The sequence below is a fragment of the Zootoca vivipara genome, chromosome 14, assembly GCF_963506605.1.
Source record: "Zootoca vivipara chromosome 14, rZooViv1.1, whole genome shotgun sequence".
NCBI classification, from domain to species: Eukaryota; Metazoa; Chordata; class Lepidosauria; order Squamata; family Lacertidae; genus Zootoca; species Zootoca vivipara.
The window spans coordinates 18512265-18536065 of NC_083289.1; the positions used below are offsets into that span (position 1 = coordinate 18512265).

Consider the following 23801-nt stretch of genomic DNA (forward strand, 5'->3'; position numbering starts at 1 on the left):
AGCAGTGAGACTCGGGTTTTCTGTCCACTTGTGGCAGGACACGTTTTGATGTTGTGCAATAGAGGAATCCAATGTGACAGCTGTGCTAGTGGAAACTCATTACAGGAAGTTGTGCAGGCTACTGTGGAACAAAGGCAACCAGCTTGCACATCCTATTCTGCAACAATCTTTCACTGCCAAAACTTGTCATGAACGTCTCCCTTGTTCCCGTATAATGGCAATGGTGCCCACCTGAGGTGTGCTGGAACTGAGTTCCAGCAAGTTCCGGCTGAAAAAAAAAGCTTTGGATAGAACAATAACAACAAAAAGATTTTTAACCTATGTTGTGTGTTAATTGGCTTCCCAATGCCAGCGATTCTGTGTACCATTCTGTGAATTATTTCTGTTACGTGCAAGATTATCACTGTACTCTTCTGCATCTCCGACCTCACTTCTTACAATTGCTGCCTTCTTCCCACAGATGTGTATATGTACCTGAAAATCACACATCTGATCAAATGTAGTCCACAAAAGCTTATGCCATCGTAAACTTCTTTGTCTTTTAAGGAGCCCAAAGACACTTGGGTTGTTTTCAGAAATAGAACTGCGATCAAATTTTGACATGCACCCCTGTAGGCAACTTAGGTTTCATATTGTGGGCGCAGGAGGTCTTGTTGAACCAGCCAAAGGCCTGGTTTTAGAGAAATGTTTTTGCCTGGTGCCTGGAGAGATGTAATGGGAGGCACCACGCGGGCCTTCCTGGGAAGAGCACTCCACAAGCGGGGAGCTACCACAGAAAAGGCCCCGTTCTCGTGTTGCTGTGCTCCAGACCTCTCGCGGAGGAGACACATGAAGAAGGGTCCAGGTTTGTTCATATGGGGCGGGGCTGTCCTTGTGATATTGCGGTCATCACTAGGTGGGCCAACGGGGCTCTTTTTGCATTCTTCCTAACCGGTTCAAATCCAACCCCATCTCTGTAACTGCCTTAAAGCAAAACAAGTTGATTCCAGTCCTTCCCCTCTCTGCAAACACACACACACACAAAAGAGAAGCAAGAAAAGAGGGAGGGAAAAGAGTCGGTTTTTTTTCCAGCAACGCATAACAAGGGCAGTCAGGAGTTAAAATGGCTGCCTGGTTGCCATGGCACCCTTTCTTTTAAAGAAGAGCAGAGTTGATTACAACATTAGGAACCAAAGAAGGAAAAATAATGGCATCAAGGGGAGGGAGTCAGACACAACAACATTCACTTTGGAGCTGGCAGCTGGACCGAAGGGGAGCAATCTACGCCCCATTAGCGCTCATGACAAAACAAAGTATGTTTGCTGGCTGTTCATTAACTATAAGCATGGGCTCTGCTCAGCTTTCTTGCAAGGCTGGCTTTCAGTAATCAGCCAACCTCCCGGCTGCAATGGTCAACATTTGTGGGTCGCAGCTGCGAGGTTATCCGAAACAGATAACAGGGCTGTTTAAACTGGGGAACTGGGGAGGGGGGACTGGGAGCAACCCACCTTCCGAGTTGTGTGGCAGGGTGCAGGGCAAAAAATTGTGGCATGCTCTCACAACCGCCCACTCCACTTCCCTGAGAAGTTCAACAGCCCTATCTCCTTCCGGTCTTCTTTGGACAAGAGACTCTCCTCCACATTAGACATTTAAAGCCCAAGGCTTCACCCCCCCCCTCAAAGAATCCTGGGAAGTGTCGGTTGCTAAAGGTTCTGGGAACCACAGCTCTGAGAATGGGCAAGCTACACTTCCCAGGATTCTTTGAGGGTGAAGCCGTGGGCTTTAAACGTAGGGATATGGCCCTCTGTTCCCTTCACAGAGCAGCAAGTGACAGAGTGGTTTGGCCATAAATCCCTCTTCCTGCGGAATTCCAGAGAGAAAATAGAATAGAATAAAAATGCAACCCCATGTGGCAGCCTGAGAAAGGAGACAATTAGAGGCAGCAACTTTAACCTACAGATTTTATAGGCAAGACTTGTTCGGATGATAAAAACAGCCGCTTGCTTGTTCTCTGACTGGGCTAAGCTCAAGGCCATCTCCATTTTGACATTTGGACGGAGGAATGAGGGGCAGGTAGCGCTGCCCCCTCAAGATGGCTACAGGAGGCGCATCAGAACCAGACTTGCATGAGCCCCAAACGCAGTCTCTCTTCCTCTCTCTTTTCAACCTTCTGCTCCCGATTCACAGCCTTCGTGCCTTTCGAGGCCGGCAGCCGTTGTGTGGGATCGGGGTGTTGTCTGTGATGGAAATCACCTCCAAGCCACCCATGGTAAGTCCTTTGATGGCTGCCTGAAAGAGAGAGAGAGAGAGACGAGTGTTTTTTCCACCCTTTAGCTTCCTGCATGGGAAGACGAGAAGCTGACTCAGGCCCCATCTGCACTATACCTTTAAAAAAAGGAAACACACTGTGGTTTAACTAATTTAGCAATCGTGGCTTCCCCTCAAAATGCTGTTTGCTAAAGGTGCTGAGAGTTGCCAAGAGACCCCCTGCTCCCCTCTCGGAGCTATAATTCTCAAGAGTTCCTTGGGAAGAGGGAATGATGGTTGCACCACCCTGCAGCTCCGTGAGAAGAATAAGGAGTCTTAACAACTCTTAACAAACTACACTTCCCAGGGTTCTTTGGGAGGGAAGTCATGATTGTTTAAAGCGGAATGCCGATTGGGCCTTACATGGAATCAAACCAATTTATTGTCAAAATCAGGCTTTCCAGACCTTCCACCATCCCTGACCACTGACATACTTCCTGGGGATGATAGAAACAGTAGCCCACAACTTGCAAGAAGCTTTGTAGTTAAAAAGGAAAGTCATTTGTAATTGGAATGTTAGTGATAAGTTTTTGTAATAATTTAAGTCAATGACTGAATAATGGTAAAGAGGTAAAGGGACCCCTGACCATTAGGTCCAATCGTGACCGACTCTGAGGTTGCGGCGCTCATCTCGCATTGTTGGCCGAGGGAGCCAGCGTACAGCTTCCAGGTCATGTGGCCAGCATGACAAAGCCGCTTCTGGCGAACCAGAGCAGCACATGGAAACACTGTTTACCTTCCCGCCAGAAGGCACTTTGACGTGCTTTCAAACTGCTAGGTTGGCAGGAGCAGGGACTGAGCAACGGGAGCTCACCCCATTGCGGGGATTCGAACTGCCGACCTTCTGATCGGCAAGCCCAAGGCTCTGTGGTTTAACCCACAGCGCCACCCGCGTCCCTATTCAATGATTGAATAGTGAAGTATAAATATTAGAGATAAATGTTAGAAAATCATAAGAAGGGTTTGATGGAAGCCGAGGCCTTAAAAAGCCAAAGGGATAAGATATGGAAAGTAATGTGATGAAAGTTATCATTTTATTGTTAAAAATCTATTAAAAATTATATGGCAAAAAAGAAAAAAAAAACAGTAGTCCACAACAGACAGAGGGCATGGGTTTGGGGAATCCTGGGTCTACACACTGATGGGCAGTGGTTCTCCCAACCTCACCTGGAGATGAGCCAATGTAGTGTAGCGGTTCGAGTGGCCGACCAGGACCTGGGAGACCAGGGTTCAAATCCCCGCTTGGCCATGAGGCTTGGGTCAGCCACTGCCTCTCAGCCTAGCCTACCCCACAGGGTTGTTGTGGAGAAAAAGATGGGCTATAAATGCAATAGATGAATAAGATGCTGTATACTGAACCCAAGACCTTCCCTGACCGCCCTGGTGCCTTCCTATCCGGTCTGTGGCATCCTCTCCACCCTCTTCCCCGCTACTGCAATTCGGTTTGTGGGGGGATACCCTTCTATTAGAGCCAAGGGAAGGTTTTGCCCCTCTCCATGCTTAATTACAGCTTGGGGGTAGGTGGGGATGTTTTCAGGGGTGGCTACAGTGGGAGAGGGAAGGCTTCTCCTTGTGTGCTGTGAAAATGGCACCCTTTGTATGACAATTAGGCTTTAGCGTGGGGGACGGGACCCTTCCATAGGTTCTCAATAGAAGGATCTATTCTCCACCCCAAGCCTAACTGCTTCAGGGGTAGCGGGAAGTGGAAAAAGATGTATTTATGTATTAGATTTATATACAGCTCTTCATCAAAAGATCTCAGGGCAGTTCACAAGATAAAAACATGAGATCAAAGCACAAATAAGTAGTTAAAAGAGAAACAAGAGAACAATACCCCCCCCCCAAAAAAAACACATTTAAAAGGCTGTAGAATATTAATCAGCCGAAGGCCTAGTTGAAGAGGGACGCTTTTTGCCTGGTGCCTAAAGATTTATAAGGAAGGTGCCTGATGAACACTCCCTGGGGAGAACGAACAGCAGCTAAGGAGAGATGGGGAGGCTCAGTGGCCAGCAAGTTCAGGCAGAAACAAGACTCCAGATTGAGGCTACTTCCTTTGCCACAGGTCAGTTTCTCAATGGAAAAACTTATTGACCCAGCATTTCCCAGAGTCACCTATGCATATAAATGAGCAAAGGCACGTTTTAAGCAAAGTTCCACCCTAGAACTGTGTCTTGGGCCATATACGTTCTTGACAACCCCCACTGGTCCTCACCATCAACTGAAACAATCAGCCAATGTTCCCCCCCCCCCCCCCGCCGCCCATTTTGTTTCTGCTTCTACCTTTTCATTGTTGCATCTCTCCTGCTTTCAAAATTTAAAAGGCTGTGTGTTCCTTGGGGGCAGGATCAGAGACTTGCCTTCTTCTATTTTGCCACCCTGTAATGTGCCATCTTTACCAACAGCACCCAGGGTGGATTTCAACTCCTTAAAATAGAATGGACTTAAGCTTGTAATGTCCATCAATTTCAGTGAGCACAGCAGGACCAATGAAAATCCTCAGTAAGGAAACGCAGGCACTTACCAACCGGCCAGGTCCTAGGCCTTTCACCACAACTCGGATGTGGGACACACCCTTCGCCGACGCTTTCTGGGTAGGGAAAACAAAGACGTTTTGCAAATTTAGCCAGAGAGCCACCCCCACGTTCGGTCTCCATGTTTGCTGCTGTTATTAAACAGCTCTCAAGCACCTGACATTTACTGAGCGCTGCATATATAAAGACTGCCCCTGCCGGCAAGGTCACGCTCTTATAGACATCTCATCAAAGGAAAATGGAACAGGGAGGGAAAAGGAAAGCAAGCTGCCTCCTCCTCTGGTCAGTGGATGGGGCCAGGTTGGTCTGGGTCTTGCTTGGATTGTTTTTAAGCACCTTCACATTGTGCTTGAGCCAAAAATCACCCCTCCCCACCGGAGCAGCTTACTAAATCTATACGAAGACAGTCCCTCAGGCTTACAAGAAGAGCAGGAGCTTTGAATGTCATTGAGATGCCGGAGGATTGACAGGTAGGCAGCCTCCTAGAGACAAACCTTCCTGTTTAGGACCAATAGCTGGAATACTATTATGATAAGTATATTATTATTATCAACATGCCCCTAGAATGCAGTGGCTTGCGAGTAGAGCTCTATCCATAGCAGGAAGGATGAAGAGGGGAAATTGTAAAGTTGGGGGGGGGGGAGCAGACAATTTTAGGATTGTATCTGTCATTTTGATGGTCATTTTTCTTTCTATATATTTATTTACATACTTATGTATGTAAATTTGCATTTATACCCCACCTTTCCTACCAAAATGCTCAAGGTGCACTGCATCGTTCTCCTCCTCCTCCTCCATTTTAACCTCCCAACAGCCTTGCGAGATCGGCAAGGCTGAGAGCAAATCCCACAAGGAGCTTTGTGACTTTGGTGGGGATTCGAACCCTGGTCACCCGGGTCCGGGTCCAATGCTCTAACCACTATGGCACACTGGATTAATGATTTCTTTAGGAAGAATGGGAAGTCAGCAACTGAGAAGGTGCTTGGTGGTGAAGAGGGAGAGAGAGCAGAGTTGCTAGATCTTGACGGCAAGGAAGCTTATCGGAGCTGCATAAAATCGAGAATCGCAACAAATGCGGCTTAGAAAAGCAGCTGCCGTCCGAGAGAAGGTTACAACCCTTGGCGGGGCTTTTCAGCTTAGGAAAAGCGGTGAGTGAGGAGCAACGTGGTAATATGATGGGACGTCGAGAACCAAGTAGATAAGAAGTAGTTCTCCTCCTTCTTTTGTAATGTTAGATTCCGGAGCCATCCAACAAAGAAGGCGGAAGGCAAGCAAATCTTTCTTCACACAGCTAAGCTGTGGAACTCACTGCCACAAGAGGCAGTGATGGCCAACACCTCAGATGGCTTTAGAAGAGGACTAGACAAATTCATGGAGGCTATTGGCAGCTACTAAACCACAATGGCCATGTTGTTCCTCCACTGTCAGAGACCATATTGCCTTCGAGTAAGAGTGGTTGGGTATTGCAGGTAGGGAAAGTGATGCCACCTTCCAAGATCTGCTTGCGAGCTTCCCAGAGGCATCTGCCCGGCCCCTTGGAGGCCAGAATGCTGGATTAGATGATCCCTTGGCCTGTTCTAAGAAACCACAGATAAAGGATTCGTCTTTTTTAAATTTTATTATCATGGTGATGGATTGGAAACTCCAGGAAACGAGCTTTGCAGTTGCAGAGGTACCGGCGGGTCTGATACAAATAAGGCTCTAAGTCAGGCACCCCCAAACTTCGGCCCTCCAGATGTTTTGGACTACACTTCCCATCTTCCCCAACCACTGGTCTTGTTAGCTAGGGATCATGGGAGTTGTAGGCCAAAACATCTGCAGGGCCGCAGTTTGGGGATGCCTGCTCTAAGTGGTAGTGGTTTCCTCTCTATCAGCCATATTGCATTAAAGGGAAAAGGGCATTGTGGGAGGAAGGGAACGGTAGGGAATTGGACTCGATGACCCTTAGGGTCCCTTCCAACTCTACAGTTCTATGATTCTATGAATTAAGATGCAAAAAGAGAGAGAGAGAGAAAGCAGGCTGCAGACGAGAATTATGGTCTTGTAATGGGAGAGAACTTGCTATATTTGCAAAACTGAAATGTTCCGTTCTAGGGCATTTCTTCCTACCGCATTGGCGGCGCTGTTAAATGTCTCCTACTCCCAAACTGGCTACTGGCAACGTTCTAGAGAGAAGATGGGATACCCTCAATATAATATATGGAAAGGTTGCCATCTAGAGGCTATTTTAGTGGTCTTTTCTTCTACTGTATAGCAATAAATATAAACCTTAGAAATAAATGATTAGGGTTATAGTCACATGTTTGTCCTACTCAGAGTAAGCCCACTGAATTGAATGAATGTGGCTGACTCAGGCCCATTAATTTCAATGAGCAGAACCAGTGCTCAGTATAAGCCACCCGTCTCAGAGCACACTGAACCTTTTCCCTTTATCATTCCCGTTTTCCGAGCCCACTTAAAACATATACCAACACCCGGAAAGCTGTTAGCAAGACCCTTGGGACAGCAAGAACTGACAATACACATCTATCATCTCTGCGCAGAAGATCTTCACAAGCACTCTGGACTGAACTAGATATAGGAGAAAACCCATTCCCATCTTGAAAGAATGTGCAAAACTAAATGAGTTAATGAGTCAGTCAAGTGAGGGAACAAGCCCCCAAATAAGAAGAGGGCTCTGTTTCAACGAGAGAGTGATCACTGCAACCCTTTTCTCACTGGCTTTAGTACTGTACTCAGATATTTCCTTTTACACTATGCAGCCACAAGCCTGGGTTTGCCACTGAACGAACGGCTTGTTTTCTATCACTTGTGCAAACATCTTTGTGATCAAGATCTTGCTGAGAATTGAGGGCTCCAATGTCTTATGGGTGGAGAGGGGAAGGTTTCAATAGCAAAATCACAGGTTGACAAGCTAATGGAGGTGCTGTTGTTGTTGTTTTTAAATTACCTGCTGGTTACTGGGTGGGAATATTGTTTTGTTTCTTGGAGGCGTGCTGCCAATGTTTTCTATCACTGTTATGTGGGGGGGGGGCTGCCCCCCTCATACGTTCCTTCAAATATTAACATGTTATATGACCCCTCCTTCCCCTTTTCTACAGTACAATGTACAGTGGTACCTTGGTTTTCAAATGTAATCCGTTCCGGAAGACCGTTTTGAGTTCTGAAATGGTCAAAAACCCAAAACTCAGTAGCCGACAGTGGAAGCTGCGTTTCCTGTTCGACTTCCGAGGTGTGATCGAAAACCAAAGCATTTACTCCCAGGTTTACGGCGTTCGAAAACCGAAACGTTCGTCAACGGAGATGTTTGAAAACCGAGGTACCACTGTATTTACGAATATTTTTTTCAATGTAAGTCACTTGGAGACTCTTTGGGTGACAAGTGACCAGTAAGCCTAACATCTAATAAAAATACTAGTATATATTACAGCTGTTTAAATGTGCAAAGAGTTTTGTGGTCGTCATCTAGGTGCAGGATGCAAGTGAGGCGCTCTGTGCAAATAACATAGAGGCAACACACTGGGATTCGCTTTCTGCGTCAAGAAGATCTGTCCAAGCAGGAAAACTGGCCCTTGCCCTTCCCCATCGGGAAAACCTTTGCCTCCAGGGGTGCTGCGACTTGGATTTCACTCACAGCTGCTACTGCGATCCCCGTGGTCTGTGCCGCAATGGCGGTGGCCTTCCTGGCGTTCTTGAACCCTTCGCTACCGCAGGTTGACAGGGTCAAGGCGACGTTATCATGCGAGGTGATCTGGATGTGAGTGCTGCAAGGAGGGAAGAGAAGAGGGCATGGTTTCCACACTTCTGCCATGTCACTCCTCGCCTGCCTTTTCTCTAGACTAAAAAAACCCAAATGCTGTAACCTCCCAGCGGAAACTGCTCCACCCCCTTCGTCATATACCCGAAGGAGCGTCTCCACCCCCATCGTTCAGCCCAGACACTGAGATCCAGCTCTGAGGGCCTTCTGGTAGTTCCCTCACTGCGAGAAGTGAGAATACAGGGAACCAGACAGAGAAGGGCCTTCTCAGTGGTGGCGCCCACCCTGTAGAACGCCCTCCCATCAGGTGTCAAGGAAATAAACAACTATCTGCTTTTCAGAAGACATCTGAAGGCAGCCCTGTTTAGGGAAGTTTTTAATGTTTGAGGTTCTATTGTGCTTTTCATTATGTTGGGAGCCGCCCAGAGTGGCTGGGGAAACTCAGCCAGATGGGCGAAGTATAAATAATAAAATCATTGAGATACAAATACAATAACATCATGAAACACCCTGATAAAAATTGTGACCCCCCCTTCTCTTCCCCAAAGCGTTATGCTTTTACAGAGAGATAGCTGAAGATTGTAAAGGCATTACCAGTCAGCTTTCACAGCCCGACCGTCATATACTTAACCCTCGAATGTCTGCCAAAGGGAGTCATATTCAATAATTACTCCAGTCTCATACATTTTAAAATTTTAGCTGTAATTCAATATCCTTGTAGATCTTTAATATTACAGATGGCTTCAGCCAATGGTTCTAAACATATAGCAAATAATGGGGGGGGGAGGAGACGGGGGCATCCCTTTTTAGTCCTGCTCATGAGTCTCACAGAATTGTAGGAATTAGTGTGAAACAATGCATAATTTTCTTTATATAGAACCTTAATGGCATGTATAAACCTAGGCCCCACTTGATTTTGTTTTTTGCAAAACGTTGTGTAAAACCATCCGCAGTTAAGTCAGGTTGGCTCTCACCTCAAACATTTCTGAGATGTCTCTATTCAGCCCCATCACTAAAGGGGGACAGATTCTCACCCCCCCCCTTAATCTGCACGCTCGGGGCAAATCCACCACAGATGGAGAAATTTGCCACTTACTTGTTATATGTAGCTTTGATGTGAGCTATTGGGATCTCTTCGAACTTCTTCCCATCCCACCGCAGAGCGCTCCCTTTCCCTGGTGCCGGGGGGTAAAAGCTGAAAAGTGAAATGGGAAGGGAGAATGTGAAGTTTTGATGCAAAGCTTAACATGGTCTGGGCATTCAGAGAAGAACTTCTGGGCGGCCTGGGGAGGTTTAAGAAGTCTTAACAGCAAACAGTACACTTGGCTTACTCTTCCTTCACATTGCTCTTTCTCCTACCTTTAAGTTGCTCAGCTTTAGTAAAATTAAATTGGGACTAAGTAGGCATCTCCCCCACCCTAATTTCATCAGCTCATTCACAGGTGGCTCGGAGGCCCCATCACTCAGTGTTAGAAATTAGCCAGGCGCCAGGTGCGTTTCTGCGACTGGCATGGGTCCAACTGCGACCCTGTGGAGACCTCTGGATGCCAGATTAGTGACTGACATAGCCACCTGGCTGCAGCCTCCAGCTTTCTTAAACAGGCAAGCAGAAGAGCTTATATATTGCATTTATAGCCCATTTTTTCTCCAAGGAGTACATGGTTCACCCCCTCCACAGTTAATCCCTGCAACGACCCTGTGAGCTAGGCTAAGAGGCTGTGACCGGCCCAAAGCTACCCTGTGAGCATCATGACTGCGTGGGGATTTGAACCCTGATCTCCCAGGTCCTAGTCTGACACTCTAACCACTGAATCACACTGGCCTCCCACAGTACTTCTGCTACGGGGCAGCTATATAAATCACGGTTAAAAAAATATATAGGGAAAGCAAAATGTCACTTAGAGAAGGATCTCAAATATTTTCCTTGAAGCTTGAATTTGTTTTATTCTGGGTTGGTTTATTTGATGTTTCAATGTGCTGTAAACTGCTTTGAGATATTTTCCTGTAAGCTGCACCCACAAATTAGCCGCACCTTTAAAATTCAGGGGGGGGGGAGGACAATACCCGAATATGAGCCGGTCCCTTAAAGTTCTGCAGGCACGCACACCCGTTCCGTTTTACCGTCTGTCTGTTTCAGCAGCGATATCGGAAAAGCCAATTTTTGTAAGGTCACCAATTTAAGCTGCACTTTAACTTTTCACGGTCGGAATTTTTTTGGGGGGGAGTGTGCGGCTTATATTCGGGTCAATACGGTATTAAGCGGTATGAAACTGAAATGAATAATAACAACAATAAATTTCATTTTTTAAAAATGCTGCCAGACAATTCATGGCGGCGATTGTAAATTAGGTTTAAGGTGTCATTTGGAGATGAGCTTATATATCTGCCTTTCTAACACCCCACTTAAGCCATTTTCCAGAACAGACATGAGTTAAGCATCTCCCTTATCAATGGCAGCCATTTTCTTTTTCTGTACCTGAAGATGCAAAGCAAGGGCAGGAAATCTAGGGGAGGGACCGTAGCTCAGAAGTCCCCGAGTTCTCCAGGTGGGGCCAGGAACACCCCTGGCCTGAGATCCTGGAAGTCATTGCAGACAATACTGAGCGAAATGGACCAATGGTCTGACTTGGTACAGTGGTGCACCGACTTATGAATTTAATCCGTTCTAAAGGCACCTTCGTAGGTCGAAAAATTCGTAAGTCGAAAAGCGCCATTGGAAACGCGATTTCCCATAGGAATGCATTGGAAACGGAAAAATTTGTAAGTCGAAGCAACCCCATCTAAAAATTCATAAAAAAACTCTTATCTAAAACCGCCACGGTTTCCATTCAGATGTCGAGAAATTCGTAAGCGTGCAGCCATTTGCCCCATTCGTAAGTTGAAAAATTCGGTTGTCGGGTCGTTCGTAAGTCGAGGTACCAGTGTATAAGGATCCTATAGGTACCGTCCCTCCATGTGGTCAGAGGCTTGGCAGCACAGTGACACCTGAAGCCAAATCAGAGTGAGGCCAGTCCTTCTAGGCCTCACTCTGTCTTCACATGGACACAAAAGAAGAGGCACACAGCAGGAGCGAAGTCACTGCCAGGACCACAAGGAGGAGAGGGATGTGTGCAAACTGGGACCTCCTGGGTGCACACTGGCTGTCTCTCCCCCCAAAGTCCAATTGAAACATGTGAGACTTAAGCTTTAAACAAAACCATTTCAAAGCATTCCACACAATTCTAAAGGCAGTTGGCAACCACAGGCAGAAATAGAATAGCCGAGATCAATAAGTGATCTTCTGGAAAGGGACTCCAAAAGCTGTTTTCAAATTTCATACAGTTTCTGTGTGTTCCTCAAGGTGGTCCCTTTGGGTCACAGGATACTGTGCCCTCTGAATGTCACAAAAGTCGTGCCTCATCCCTTTTTTGCAAAACCGCGCGAAACAACGCCTCACCTGAAGTCGCTGTTGTTCGCAGCTTCTGCCTCTTCTTCAGCAGCTGGGCTGGCAGAATCCCCCGTTAGCCCTTGAAGTCTCTGGATGCTTGTCTGCACACCCCGAGACAGGGAAACCCTGCAGTTGCCATAAGGAGAGAGAGAGAAGCCGGAGGTTGCAGGTTAGCATAGCTAGAGCAGTGACTGAAAAAACAACACAGCCTGCTGGTAGTCGCTCGATTTAATGGACACAGGCACTTTGAAAAGGCAAAAGTTGTACCTGCAACAAAAGTGTTGCAGTGCAGAGTGCTCCTTTTCAGGGTGCCCAGCTATGCTTTTCCAGAATGCTCCCCCTTCTAGGTTCCCTTCTGTTCCACCTCCTCTCCCCTAGCCTCTCTCTCTCTCTTTCTTGCTCTCTCTCTTTCCCCTACCCTTGAGTATTCTGTGACTACCAAGCAATCTCCCTCCTTCCACAAGTTATTTTGTACTTCTGAAGCTCACCCAATTTCGCCAAAGCATCCTTCCTGAGTGTGGATGGTACCATTTTGTCTACGCAGGCGCCCACAGTGGGAGAATGGGTTCTGGGTTCAAATCCCGCAATTGCGCTCACTGGGTAGCCTAAGCCCGCCACACTCTCTCGTGGCATGAAGAAAGGAAATACAGTGGCACCTCTACTTACGAATAACTCTACTTACGAATGTTTCTACTTACGAATGGAGCTCAGTCCGCCATCTTGGATGCGGTTTAGATAGGATTTTTTCTACTTACGAATTTTTAGATAGGGTTGCTTCGACTTACGAATTTTTTCTCCCAATGCATTCCTATGGGATTCGACTTAAAAAAAAATTCGACTTACAAATGTGCGTTCGGAACGCATTAAATTCGTAAGTAGAGGTACCACTGTAGATGGATTTTTGTTCCCCCTCCTCCTAGTTGCATAATACTAGAGCCTAGGGACCGCCCAGCGAAGCTGAATGTTGGATGATTCAGGACAGAAAGGCATGAAGTACTTCTGCATGTAGCACTGGACTAAACTATGGGACTCGCTCCCACAAGATGCAGTGAAGCCTCCGAATACCAGTTGCTGCTGGAAATGACAAGTGGGGAGAGCGATGTCACACTCAAGTCCTGCTTCTGAACTTCCTACAGGCATCTGGGTGGCTACTGTGAGAATCGGATTCTGGATTTGATAGCTGTCTTGGTCCAATTGAGCAGGAAAGTACTTGTAAATGATCTACCATGCAGGGCGGTTGTGAAAATAAAACAAGGAGGAACAAGGTTAAGACAAGAAAACTCACGTATGCTGCCCTGAACAATTTGGAGGGTGCTTAAGGTGTTTTTTTTAAAAAAGTGCTGTAAATAAACTAATGGTTTCGACATAGAGAGAAAGAAAAAATATAGATCAAAACCCCACTGTTGATTTTCAAACTGACCTACCTCCCAAGGCTTCCCTCCCCAAAAAGTGGTTTTCAAAATGCCATCGGAATTGTTCGATACACTTGCAAGACATTTACGATTGTCATTCCAGCGCACCAAAAGAGGGAATTAAAAACCAGACAACACTTGAAATACTAGTCAAGAATAATAAAAAGGGCAATCAGTTGGGTATTTTAACACCCACCACCTGAAAACACCTTCTTGATTCAAGGATGTCTAGAAAGAATGGTGGTGGTGGTGGGGAAACCCATGCATTGTCACTTCCATAGGAAGAGGGCCATTTTCACTGCAAGTCTGTATTGCTCGTTCAACAGCAAATGTTATGAAGAGCGTATACAATTAAGAATATCATCCACAAAGGAAGTTCATCTACAGACCTTGTCCAACCACGCAACATTGTGCAACAACTCCTAGCAATTAATTAAATGAGCTCAGCTATAACCTTGCTGAAGAGGGTGGAGGGAGAGGAAGAGATTGCTATCGCTTCAGCAGATCGCAAGCGTTTCCATGTGAACCAACGGCCTTGCTGCAATAGCCACCAACTCCTGCGGCATCAGAAGAGCTGGGAGGATTTTTTAAAAAAACCAACCAACCAAAAAAACAATGCCTGTCACAGCTCTGGGAACTTTTAAATATTTGATTGGGTTTAATAGTATTTTTTAACCTGCTGCTAAGTGCGACGGTGCCCTCACAAAGAATACAGCAGAGTTGAGTGCGTCATAAAAAGTTGCAGAAGAAGAATAGGAGAATCTGCGCCAGAGATGCAAGCGGTGGATGGATATCGGTTAAAGGCAGCCACGAAGAGGAAGGTGTTCAAAAGGCCTCCCGAGTGCCGGAGCTGAAGGGGCAAGTCCATGATTGTTTCAGGACCCTTGCTGAGTAGCGCCCATCTCGTTTGCTCACCATCCTAAAAGGCAGGCACTGAAGAAGGACCCTTGGTAGATCTCAAGTGTATGAGAAGGGTTCTATAGGTCAAGGTGGTCCTTCACAAGACCTGGGCTGTAATACCTTCATTCCCGTTCTACCTACCTACACAACAAAACAGTATTAGTGGTTCTGTCACCTTTTCCCCAACAGATGAGAAATTTGGTAGCATCTGGAAAGGAAAGAGATGTGTCCGAAATACTACTGAACTACAGACAATTCTCAGCTTATGCAAAGGCTGCATTCCAAGGATAGTACGTAAAGCTAACCTTGTGTATAGCTGGAACACATTGGATGCAATGGTGGTGGGGATTGCCAGTTGTCCCCCCCCTTCCAGACGCCTGCCCCCTTTTTGCCCCTTTTATTTTTGCCAAGCACATAGAGCTGAATGTGCAGAAGTTAAATGTGCAGAAGTTGTGAGTTATCAGCCTTCCCTAACTTGGTGCCCTCCAGATGTTTGGGACTACAACTGCTGGCTGGGGCTGATGGGAGTTGTAGTTCAAAACATCCGGAGGGCACCAACTTGGGGGAAGTTGAGGTGTATGAACATATGAATCTGCTGTGTATCCAACACGGTCACCTGGGATAAACTGGTGACAGCAGCCTTCGCATTGACCAGGTTTTAAGAACATAAGAGCCTGCTGGATCAGGCCAATGACCCATCTAGCCCAGTTTCTCAGTGTCTTTAAAATGCTATGTGCTACTGCCAGTAGTTCCAGGCGAACTGGGGCAAAAGGCATTTCCCAAAACCTGCTCCCTAGGATGCTTTTAATGAAGATGTCCGAGACTGAACCTGGGACTTTCTGCAGTGCTCCCCCCCCCCCAGATCTACGGGTCCATCCTTTAACTAAATCACTTTACTCTCTCAGTCAGGCTGATAAAGCCCAAAGGAGGCTCTCGTCCCATGTTCTTGAGATAAACAGATTATTGTACTAAAGCGGGGTGGGTGGGGGTGGTGGCTTCTGAATCGGGGAGCAGCGCCCAAAGTGACTGCGGTGGTGGTACTCAGCTATTTCTGGTGGGCCACAAACCCAGCCCAAAAGTTGCCTTGCAAGATCCCTGCTTATGATGCACACTAGTGACTGGGTGAAGGTCATTGAGCATGGCCAAATAGGGATTTGAACCTGGATCTTAGTCCGACACTTTTCCACTAGCTTGTGCATCCACGATGCTGCAAATTGTTAATAGAATCACTGGGTACAGATGTCACCCAGCATGGAGGAATGGGTGAAAGCTCCACCGGTTGGATTTCTGCCTTCCCTTGCAAATTTTAAAGGCAGAAGAGCTCTGAAGGGAGACAAACAGCAGCCTGCCCCGGTATGGCAGATGCTCCACCTGTTGGATTTCTGCCATACCTACTGATAGGGTTGCCAGACTCAATAGAGGACAGGACTTTTGAGTCTGGAAACCTTAAAGAGAAACCAAGGTTTAATTTCCAAGCAAAGGGTCTGCTGGTTTCTCTTTAAGGTTTCCAGACTCAAAAGAGAGCAGGGCAATTAAAGGCACAGAAGTCCTGTCCTCTATTGAGTCTGGCAACCCTACCTACTGACTTCAAAGGCAGAAGGGCCTTGATGGAAGACAACCCGCCTGGCACCCCCAACAGCAGCCCTCCCAAACTGAAGCTCCAGAACTCCCCCCCCCCCGAGACCAACCCAGCCCTTTCCCTTCCTGGCCTGCGACTTCTTACCCCGAGCCGCCCCCCAAAAGCCCTCGCCGGGCAAGCGCCAACCAAGGAATCATGATCCTTGCCCCCCACCGTCTGGATCCCTCTCGCCGGGCACCGCGAAGCTCACGCAGGGCGGTAGGGGCGGCGCTACAGCGGAAAGCTCTTCTCGCGGTTATAGGCGATGGCAAAATGGCGGCGTCCTCTCTACGTACAGAGCCGCTGTTGCTGTTTACGACTAATCCTAAAATGGCGGCGCACAGACCTGGGGAAAGACGTACGGCGTGGGCAGAGAGACGTACGGCGCCCAGGCCTCGACCGTGGTGCGTTGTCGCCCCCTGTTAGCCAAGCAATGGAAACTAGAGACGGATTTCCACCATGGAGATGGGAATTTCCTAGAGCGACAGGACTTTAACGTAACAAAAAGTCATAAATATATTAATGAAGAGTGAGCATATCATTGTTCGAATACGGGTCCATTTTCGTGGGGAAAATTATTTTAAGTTCTTTTACTTTCTTGTGAGTCGTATTGAGACTTTTTTGTGTGCGTGAAAAAGACACAAATAATAGTAATTTTAAGAACCATTCTAAAAATAAAGCAGGGGTAGCTATTATGGTGAGCGTCAGACTAGGACTTGGGAGGTGAGGGTTCAAATCCTCATTTGCCCATGAAGCTCACTGGGTGACCTTGGGCCAGTCACTGCCAGTTTAAGCTTAACCTACCTCGCAGGGCTGTTGTGAAAATAAGATAAGGAGAGGACAAAACATGTATATCGCGTTGCACTTCTTGGCGGAAAGGCTAAATAACTGTAATTATAAATGTGAAAATGAAATAAATAAAATATGCTTTCTTTGCGCGATTGTGCTGTGGTCGAGAAAAGTGTGCCTTAAGACAGCCCTCCATCGCCGGCAGCGTTTAACTCTTCAGTCCTACCTCTAAGGTCGGGTTGCCGCCGCGGTGCATTGTGGTCCGGAGGTGACAAACATGGCGGCGCCCTTCGCCAGGGTGCTGCTGAGCGGGGCTGCGGCGAACTTGCCGATCCGCGCTTGTTGGAGGGGCCTTTCCGGCGGCTCCGCGGCAGCCGGGCCGAAATGGAGGCTTTTCGGAGCGCTTTGCTTGCAAAGGCCGCCCAGAGTCAGTCAGGAGCTGAGTCCGGAGGAGAAAGAAATGACGGAGCTGCTGCAGCAGGTGAAAGAAGCAGAGGGGCGCATGCGCACGTCTGGTAGCGGGAGCAGGGTGTTGAATTGGAAAGGGGAACCTCAGAGTGGCCTATGTATTATTTTGTTGTTTATAAAAATTAAAAGATTATATATATATATATTACTTTTGTAAACAACAAATTGCCAGCCCAATCTCTCCCCCCCATTCGAAACCATATAAAAGGTATTTTGCTGGATCAGATTGATAAAACTGCAATCCTAATCCCATTTACCTGAGAGTGTAGAACAGGCATCCCCAAACTGCGGCCCTCCAGATGTTTTGGCCTACAACTCCTATGATCCCTAGCTAACAGGACCAGTGGTCAGGGAAGATGGGAATTGTAGTCCAAAACATCTGGAGGGCCGAAGTTTGGGAATGCCTGGTGTAGAATCACAGAACGGTAGAGCTGGAAGGATATTTGGTGCCATCTAGTCCAACCTCCTGCAATGCAGGAATCTCAACGAGTTAGTTGGACTTACTTCTGAGTTGGCATGGCTTGGGTTTCAGCCTAAAGCAGTGATGTGGAACCTGTGATTGTTGGACTCCCATCTCGGATTTCCCTAGCCATTGTGGCCAGTCGTTGGGGGGTGGGGGTGGGGGTGGGGAGCTGGGAGTCCAGTAACATATGGTGGAATCACAGGTCTCCTTTTGCTGCTTTAGGCTGCAATCTGAATCACCTTTGCTCAGAAGTAAGTACAATTAAATTCAGCAGGGGTTTCTCCTATCATCACTGTCCACACTGGCTGATGGAGTTGGAGTTGAATGACATCTTGAGGGTCAAATGAGCACCCTTCCATCTCCTTCCAGTCAGCATCTTCCCAGATTTCTCTGAGGCGTCTACTTGGATGTCTACTTGCACACAGATGAAGACAGCAGTAATCTCCTGGTTTGTCCCCCCCAACCCATAGCTGTCAACTTTCGCATTTGAAAATAAGGGATCAGCAGCCTCACCTGACCTGGGGACACTCTATATCTAACAATCCAGGATAGCAGCAGGAAACGGTGCTGGAATAAGGGAATTCCCGGCAAAAAAAGGGAAGGTTGACAGCTGTGGCTTGGAATAAGGCAAGAAAAGGGAGGGTTGACAGCTATCCCCCAACCCAGTAACTGGTGTTCACAAGCAGTGGTCTGATGTTCTGGATTTAGAAGTCCCATTATCTTTATCTAAATGATAGTATGGAAAATTATTATACCATGTCAAAGGAATTGTGCATTTATTTATTTGGATAATTTATACTATTTTATATATAACTGCCCCATGATCTTCAAATGAAGGGTAATATATAAATTTAATAAATAACAATAAAAAAATAAAAAAGGTTGCACTCCAGTATTGTATATTCTTAAAAAGGCAGCAGCTATCCAGGGTCTTGGGCAGAGTTCCGCCCGGTTTTTTTAATTTTAAAAATCTGTTGTTTTACTATTTGCTGCCTGGGACTTCTTTGGGAGGAAAAGTGGAACAGAAATTTAATCAATTAGGGCTGTAGCTCTATTTAACTCAGAGTAGAGCCATTGAAAACAATGGACAGGATTAAGTTGAGACCATTAGATTCAATGGGTATATTCTGGGTAGTTGGGTATAGGCTTAATTCAGGTGTGGAAAACTCCAGATGCAAGGACTGATGGGAGCTGTAGTTCAACAACAACTGGAGGACCAAACCTTAAATAAGTAAGAGGAAGGGGAGGATAAATGTACAATCAATTATCATGAGATTCAGTGGAGCAAGAAAGATGCTCTGAAAGGCAGGTGCTTGAGCTGAGTCAAATTAAGTCCTCAGTGAGTGAATGCAGACAGTGAAGGGGAGGATGAAGCTGCACAGATGGGGCTCCCAAGGGGCTGGTGATTTCTAGTGTCTGTTCTTGTGATTCCAGCAGCTGGAAGCATCTGCTAGTGTGGGAGAAGGAGGACAGAGCAGATCCTGCCTGCTTCCTGCATGATTGTTTCTGAAAGCCACTCTAGAATTGACTTCATCATGCGGCAGAGCTCAGTTCAGTGAGATATGAATAAGGGCTGGACGTCTGAGCAAGGGGAGGCGAAATAAAGATTTTGGGCGCCGGCAACAGTTCTGAGGCATGTAAGGCTTGTGTTTGGAGGGCCTTTGCCTGATAGCAACAAGGCTAAAAAAAACTTCAGCGTAACAAATAACACATCTAATCTTCATGAGAGGTATTTTTTTTGGGGGGGGTGACCAAGGTTCCCTGGATTCTGTTCAACATGCTACATCAGGCATCCCCAAACTTCGTCCCTCCAGATGTTTTGGACTACAATTCCCATCTTCCCTGACCACTGGTCCTGTTAGCTAGGGATCATGGGAGTTTTAGGCCAAAACATCTGGAGGGGATGCCTGTGCTACATCTTGTGTTACTGGTGTTGTATCTTGCATGCTGAAATAAAAAAATCTCTTTCTTGCACAACTTGGAACATGTGGCCCTCCAGATGTTGCTGGGCGGCTTTCCCCATAATCTCGGACCATTTGCCATACTTGATGAGAGTGAGAGGACCACGGATTCCCCAACCTCGTCTTAAACAATGCAGCACTCAGGAAAGTGATTTGCAGAAGCCTGCTGGCTGGGCTCTGGATCAGACCGTTTTCTATTTATTTTGCTTTGCCAGGTCGAGATGGAGAAAAGCCTCTATTCAGACCACGAACTCCGCCGCTTTGCAGAGGAGGAGCGTCTGCGGAGGCAGAAAGACGATGACGACGCTGGGCAGGAGATTGTGCTGATTCAAGATGTGGAAGACTTGTGGGAACAGAAATTCCGGAAGTTCAATCCTGCCCCACGGATAACAGGTTCATGCTACTTCCACCTACCTCATTGGGATGTTGTTGGGCAGCTGTAGGGGAGACTCCAGTCTGAAGGCTAGACTTGGCCCATCAGCTCTGGGTTGTTACTTTGCTGGAGCAAGACTTGCTTCAGCTGATGGGCAGGGCAGGAGCATATTGCTCCAGTAGCACCAACTGGTATGCATTGAAACTGCTACTAAAACAGAGGTGGGAAGACTGCTGATTTAGCAGCAGTTTCAGTGCAAACCACTGGGTTGCTACAGGAGCAGCAAAGCCGCTTGTGCTGCAGTTTCCGAGTGCCCATTTTTGGGTGCTGGGGAAGTTCTGTGCAACGGACTTCGACAGTGGGTGGGACAGGCCACATATCAATTAGCCAATGGCAGGTGACTGGCAGGTGGGTTGCCTTGCCCATCTGATGGCATGATGACAAGGTAATTGACAGGTTTTTTGTCCCACTCACCTGTCAAAGTGGGCCCATGGGGTGGGGCCAGATAAGGACATAGCCCTCTGGCCCAAAAGGGTCCCTTAGCCCTGTTGTTGAGGATGCTTGGTTCTAACCAGGCTTGGATTAATTCTAATCTGGTGAAAATAAAATACAGGGCAGTGCACTAGAAAGGGGAAGACTTTCATTAACTATATTTTTAGTAAGAGAAACTAGATTGTGTCCACAGGGAGGGTTGCGTTCTTTACAGGAAACAGTAGAGCCCAATGATATCACTTCTGAATGATTAATGAATTAAACAACATTTATATATTGTTTGATTCTAGTTAAACCTCTGCAGGATTTATCAGAAATACCAAAATTTGAAAAAAAAGTTAAACAAAATATTTAAACAATTTTTTTTAAAGCAGGTGCTAAAAAGAGTACAGCAAACACACACCCCTCTCTCAAAGTACTGAGGAAAACTATGGTTTATAAACACATTTAAAGTTTTCTACCCCCCTGTTCAAAAAAGGACCCAGAAATGAGTCTTTGATGCTTAATGCTCCTGTTTTGATTTTCATCCTATCAGCAGAGCAAGGAGTCCTTTAATTTCTCCGCTTTCCTTAAGAAAACAACAGCTTGAGCCCACGTTACTCATTGCTAATAATCAGATGTGGCATAAGAACCAACTTGGTCATGATTTCTCTGCTTGTTCACCTGGAGGCAATTCCTGTTTGCCACAGGCAGCTAGGCAAGTGGCTATTTGCAACCCTCCGTTGAGCATCCAGCTGCCCACTCTTCAATTAGAAGTGGAACGCTCACATTCAAGCTCTCTGTTTGAAACAAACAATGTTAAATTTGGCTAAATCCAGCTTCTCTGCCTTAAATGATTTTGTGAATTGAGTGGGAGAAAGAAGGGCAGTTTATTTTTAGAGGTAGACGTTGCCAAAAGGTCATGCACTTCAGAATCTTTGCATCCCCCCTGCAGGTATTTTTGTCTGAGCCCCACAAACTAAAAGCCAATTTTAATAAGTCTAATAAGATTAGACACCGAACGACTTCAATGACCTTTTTTAAAATAAAAAGAGAGGTGGGGGGAATACGCAATTCTGCTTGTCACCCGAAGGTGCAAAATATGATGTATGCTGCTAAGGTTGCAAGCGGCGTCCAAACTCTTCCTAGCGTGTTGTCTAGGCAACCTGAACCGAGTGTTGCTACTTGACATGGTTTCATGTGGCCTTTTCAGCAAAGACTTCTGGGAATTCCAGTTGGATCTATTCATCACTGGCTGGCTGAATTACTTTGACTCTGGCTTCTTTCTTTGGCAGAGGCCGACAAAAAAAAGGACCGGACATCTTTGAACAGGAAGTTAGACGAGAACCTTCTGCTCCTGGTTAAGCAAAAGCTTGGTGACCAAGACATTTGGCTCTTGCCTCAAACAGAGTGGCAAGAAGGGGAGACTCTGCGAGCCACAGCAGAACGGGCCTTGGCCTCTCTCTCAGGTCAGTGATTCAGGTGTGCGTATCTGAAACATTCCCACATTCTTCCCCTGTTGATCGGTACCTCTGTTTCCCTTTCCTTTCTCTCTATCGTCTCTTGTGTCTTATTTATCACAATTTTTTGGTAGATTGCAATCCTCTTGGGACAGGGAACGTGTTACCAATCTTATCTTTTAAATTACTGCTGGGCCCAGTGGGGGTTTGTGGTGGGAGAGAGAGCAGGAAACGTTATAGAGAAGGGAAGTTTCAGACCAATGTTTCCCAAAGTGAATTACAGTGTTGCCTCGAAAGATGAAAGTAATTCGTTCCGCGAGTCGTTTTGGATTGCGAAAGTTTTGTCCTACAGTTTTCCAATTTAAACAAATCAAAGCAAAAAAAAAAAGCAAAAAAAATCGTCTTGTGAAGCACGGCCATAGAAAAATTTGTCTTGTGAGTCAACAAAAAGATCGCAAAACACTTTCGTCTTGCGAATTTTTCGTTGCACGAGGCATTCGTCTTGTGAGGTACCACTGTATATTGCCCGCTGGGGGGATGGGGGCGGCGGCACTAGAACAATCCAGGGGGGCAGTAGTAGCCTCGGGTGCAATTGAGGGGCGTTGGATAAAAATAAGGGGGCAGTGGAAGCATAAAAAAAGAAGAACATTTTGAAAAGCCGTTTGGAAGTATTTCATCTTTTGTGTAATGATGCTTACTGGTGTAACATAGAGTTAAATGTTACTATGCTTGATTTTAATAAATAATTTTATAATTTCAAGCTTCAAGGTGTCTTTATTTACAACAACATCTCTACTATGTTGTAGGACGTAGGTAGAAATAAAATAATGCACATTTCTCACTGTATCTTTCTGTTCGTTTGCTTAAAGAAAGTAGAAATTTCCAGGGGGGGGGGCGCTGAGAATTTTTTTTTTTTCCTGAAAAGGGGGCAGTAAACCAAATAAGTCTGGGAAACTCTGTTCCAAGCAGTTTGTGCATTTTGTGTGTGAAGCACTTTCAGCATGCTGTACGAATGTTAAATATTATTCAGCATATTTGAAGCAGTCGGCGCCAGGGTGCATATATATTCCAGCCAAAGACAGGCACCTTAAAATGGGGTGCAGGGGCAAAATTCTTCATCACCAGGTATATTCTGCTGTCTCTGTGTCACCTGATCTTACAAATATGTTTCCTCCCTTGTTTCTTTTCCTGCCTGACTCCTGCACCTCCAAGGAACCCACACGGAGGCCAAGTTCCTAGGCAACGCACCATGCGGCTTTTACAAGTACAAGTTCCCCAAGGCGGCCCAGACAGAAGGCGGCACAGGAGCCAAGGTCTTCTTCTTCAAAGCCCTCCTGCAGGGCAGCCACTTGCCCTTGGCCAGTGAGAAAGTGGACTATGTCTGGGTCAGTAAAGGGGAGCTGGCAGACTACCTGAAACCCAAGTACCATTCCCAGGTTGCTCGTTTTCTTGTGGACTTGTGAGTGCTGGAGGTGGTGTATTTATCCCCGTGTCAAGATTACAGGGAACTGCCTTGGGCGAAGAATTTGTTCAGTGTTTGTTTCACGTTTGCAGAGCCATGTTTGGCCCTGGACAAGGATCCCATTTGTGTGCCTATTTTCCTCTTCGCTAAATAAAAGAGTCCAAGAATCAACGAATCTGTCCTATGTTTAAGCTGTGTGCTCTTAAACACTCACACCTCCTGGCAAGGCTAGCACAGCACAATAGACAATAGACAGTACAGAGCTGTCTCATGTAGAAGAATTAGAGAGGCTTCAGGTTAATTGAGAAAACCCTCTTGGGGTAAAACAGCCATTCTCCTTTGGGCATCACAGTCTCAAGTGTGGTACCTGTTGCGTGTACAGACACACACACACACACACACACACACACACACACACTGATT

General features: G+C 46.5%; 2 protein-coding genes across 2 annotated transcripts; one reads left to right on the forward strand and one right to left on the reverse strand.

Annotated features, from left to right (window-relative positions):
- Window positions 1-1926: 1926 nt before the first annotated feature.
- Window positions 1927-16178, reverse strand: MRPS11 (mitochondrial ribosomal protein S11). The gene is made up of 6 exons (XM_035131839.2): window positions 16037-16178; window positions 12011-12127; window positions 9671-9769; window positions 8452-8581; window positions 4808-4873; window positions 1927-2268 (listed from the first exon to the last, which is right to left on the reverse strand). The coding sequence occupies exons 1-6, from the start codon at window positions 16087-16089 to the stop codon at window positions 2161-2163; spliced, it is 573 nt and encodes a 190-aa protein (XP_034987730.1). The 5' UTR covers window positions 16090-16178; the 3' UTR covers window positions 1927-2160.
- A 791-nt stretch (window positions 16179-16969) lies between these two features.
- Window positions 16970-23549, forward strand: MRPL46 (mitochondrial ribosomal protein L46). Its single transcript, XM_035132312.2, has 4 exons — window positions 16970-17201; window positions 19828-20005; window positions 21752-21925; window positions 23129-23549. The coding sequence occupies exons 1-4, from the start codon at window positions 16998-17000 to the stop codon at window positions 23377-23379; spliced, it is 807 nt and encodes a 268-aa protein (XP_034988203.2). The 5' UTR covers window positions 16970-16997; the 3' UTR covers window positions 23380-23549.
- Window positions 23550-23801: the final 252 nt, after the last annotated feature.

Bases quoted from the DNA above. Each gene is read 5' to 3' on its own strand.
- MRPL46 (XM_035132312.2), top strand. From the start codon at position 16,998: ATGGCGGCGCCCTTCGCCAGGGTGCTGCTGAGCGGGGCTGCGGCGAAC. The intron at 20,006-21,751 runs GTTCATGCTACT...TTTCTTTGGCAG, and splicing joins TCCTGCCCCACGGATAACAG to AGGCCGACAAAAAAAAGGAC. The intron at 21,926-23,128 runs GTCAGTGATTCA...TGCACCTCCAAG, and splicing joins GGCCTTGGCCTCTCTCTCAG to GAACCCACACGGAGGCCAAG.
- MRPS11 (XM_035131839.2), bottom strand. From the start codon at position 16,089: ATGATTCCTTGGTTGGCGCTTGCCCGGCGAGGGCTTTTGGGGGGCGGC. The intron at 12,128-16,036 runs GTAAGAAGTCGC...TGGCAACTGCAG, and splicing joins CTTTTGGGGGGCGGCTCGGG to GGTTTCCCTGTCTCGGGGTG. The intron at 8,582-9,670 runs GTAAGTGGCAAA...CCCTCCTTGCAG, and splicing joins ATCAAAGCTACATATAACAA to CACTCACATCCAGATCACCT.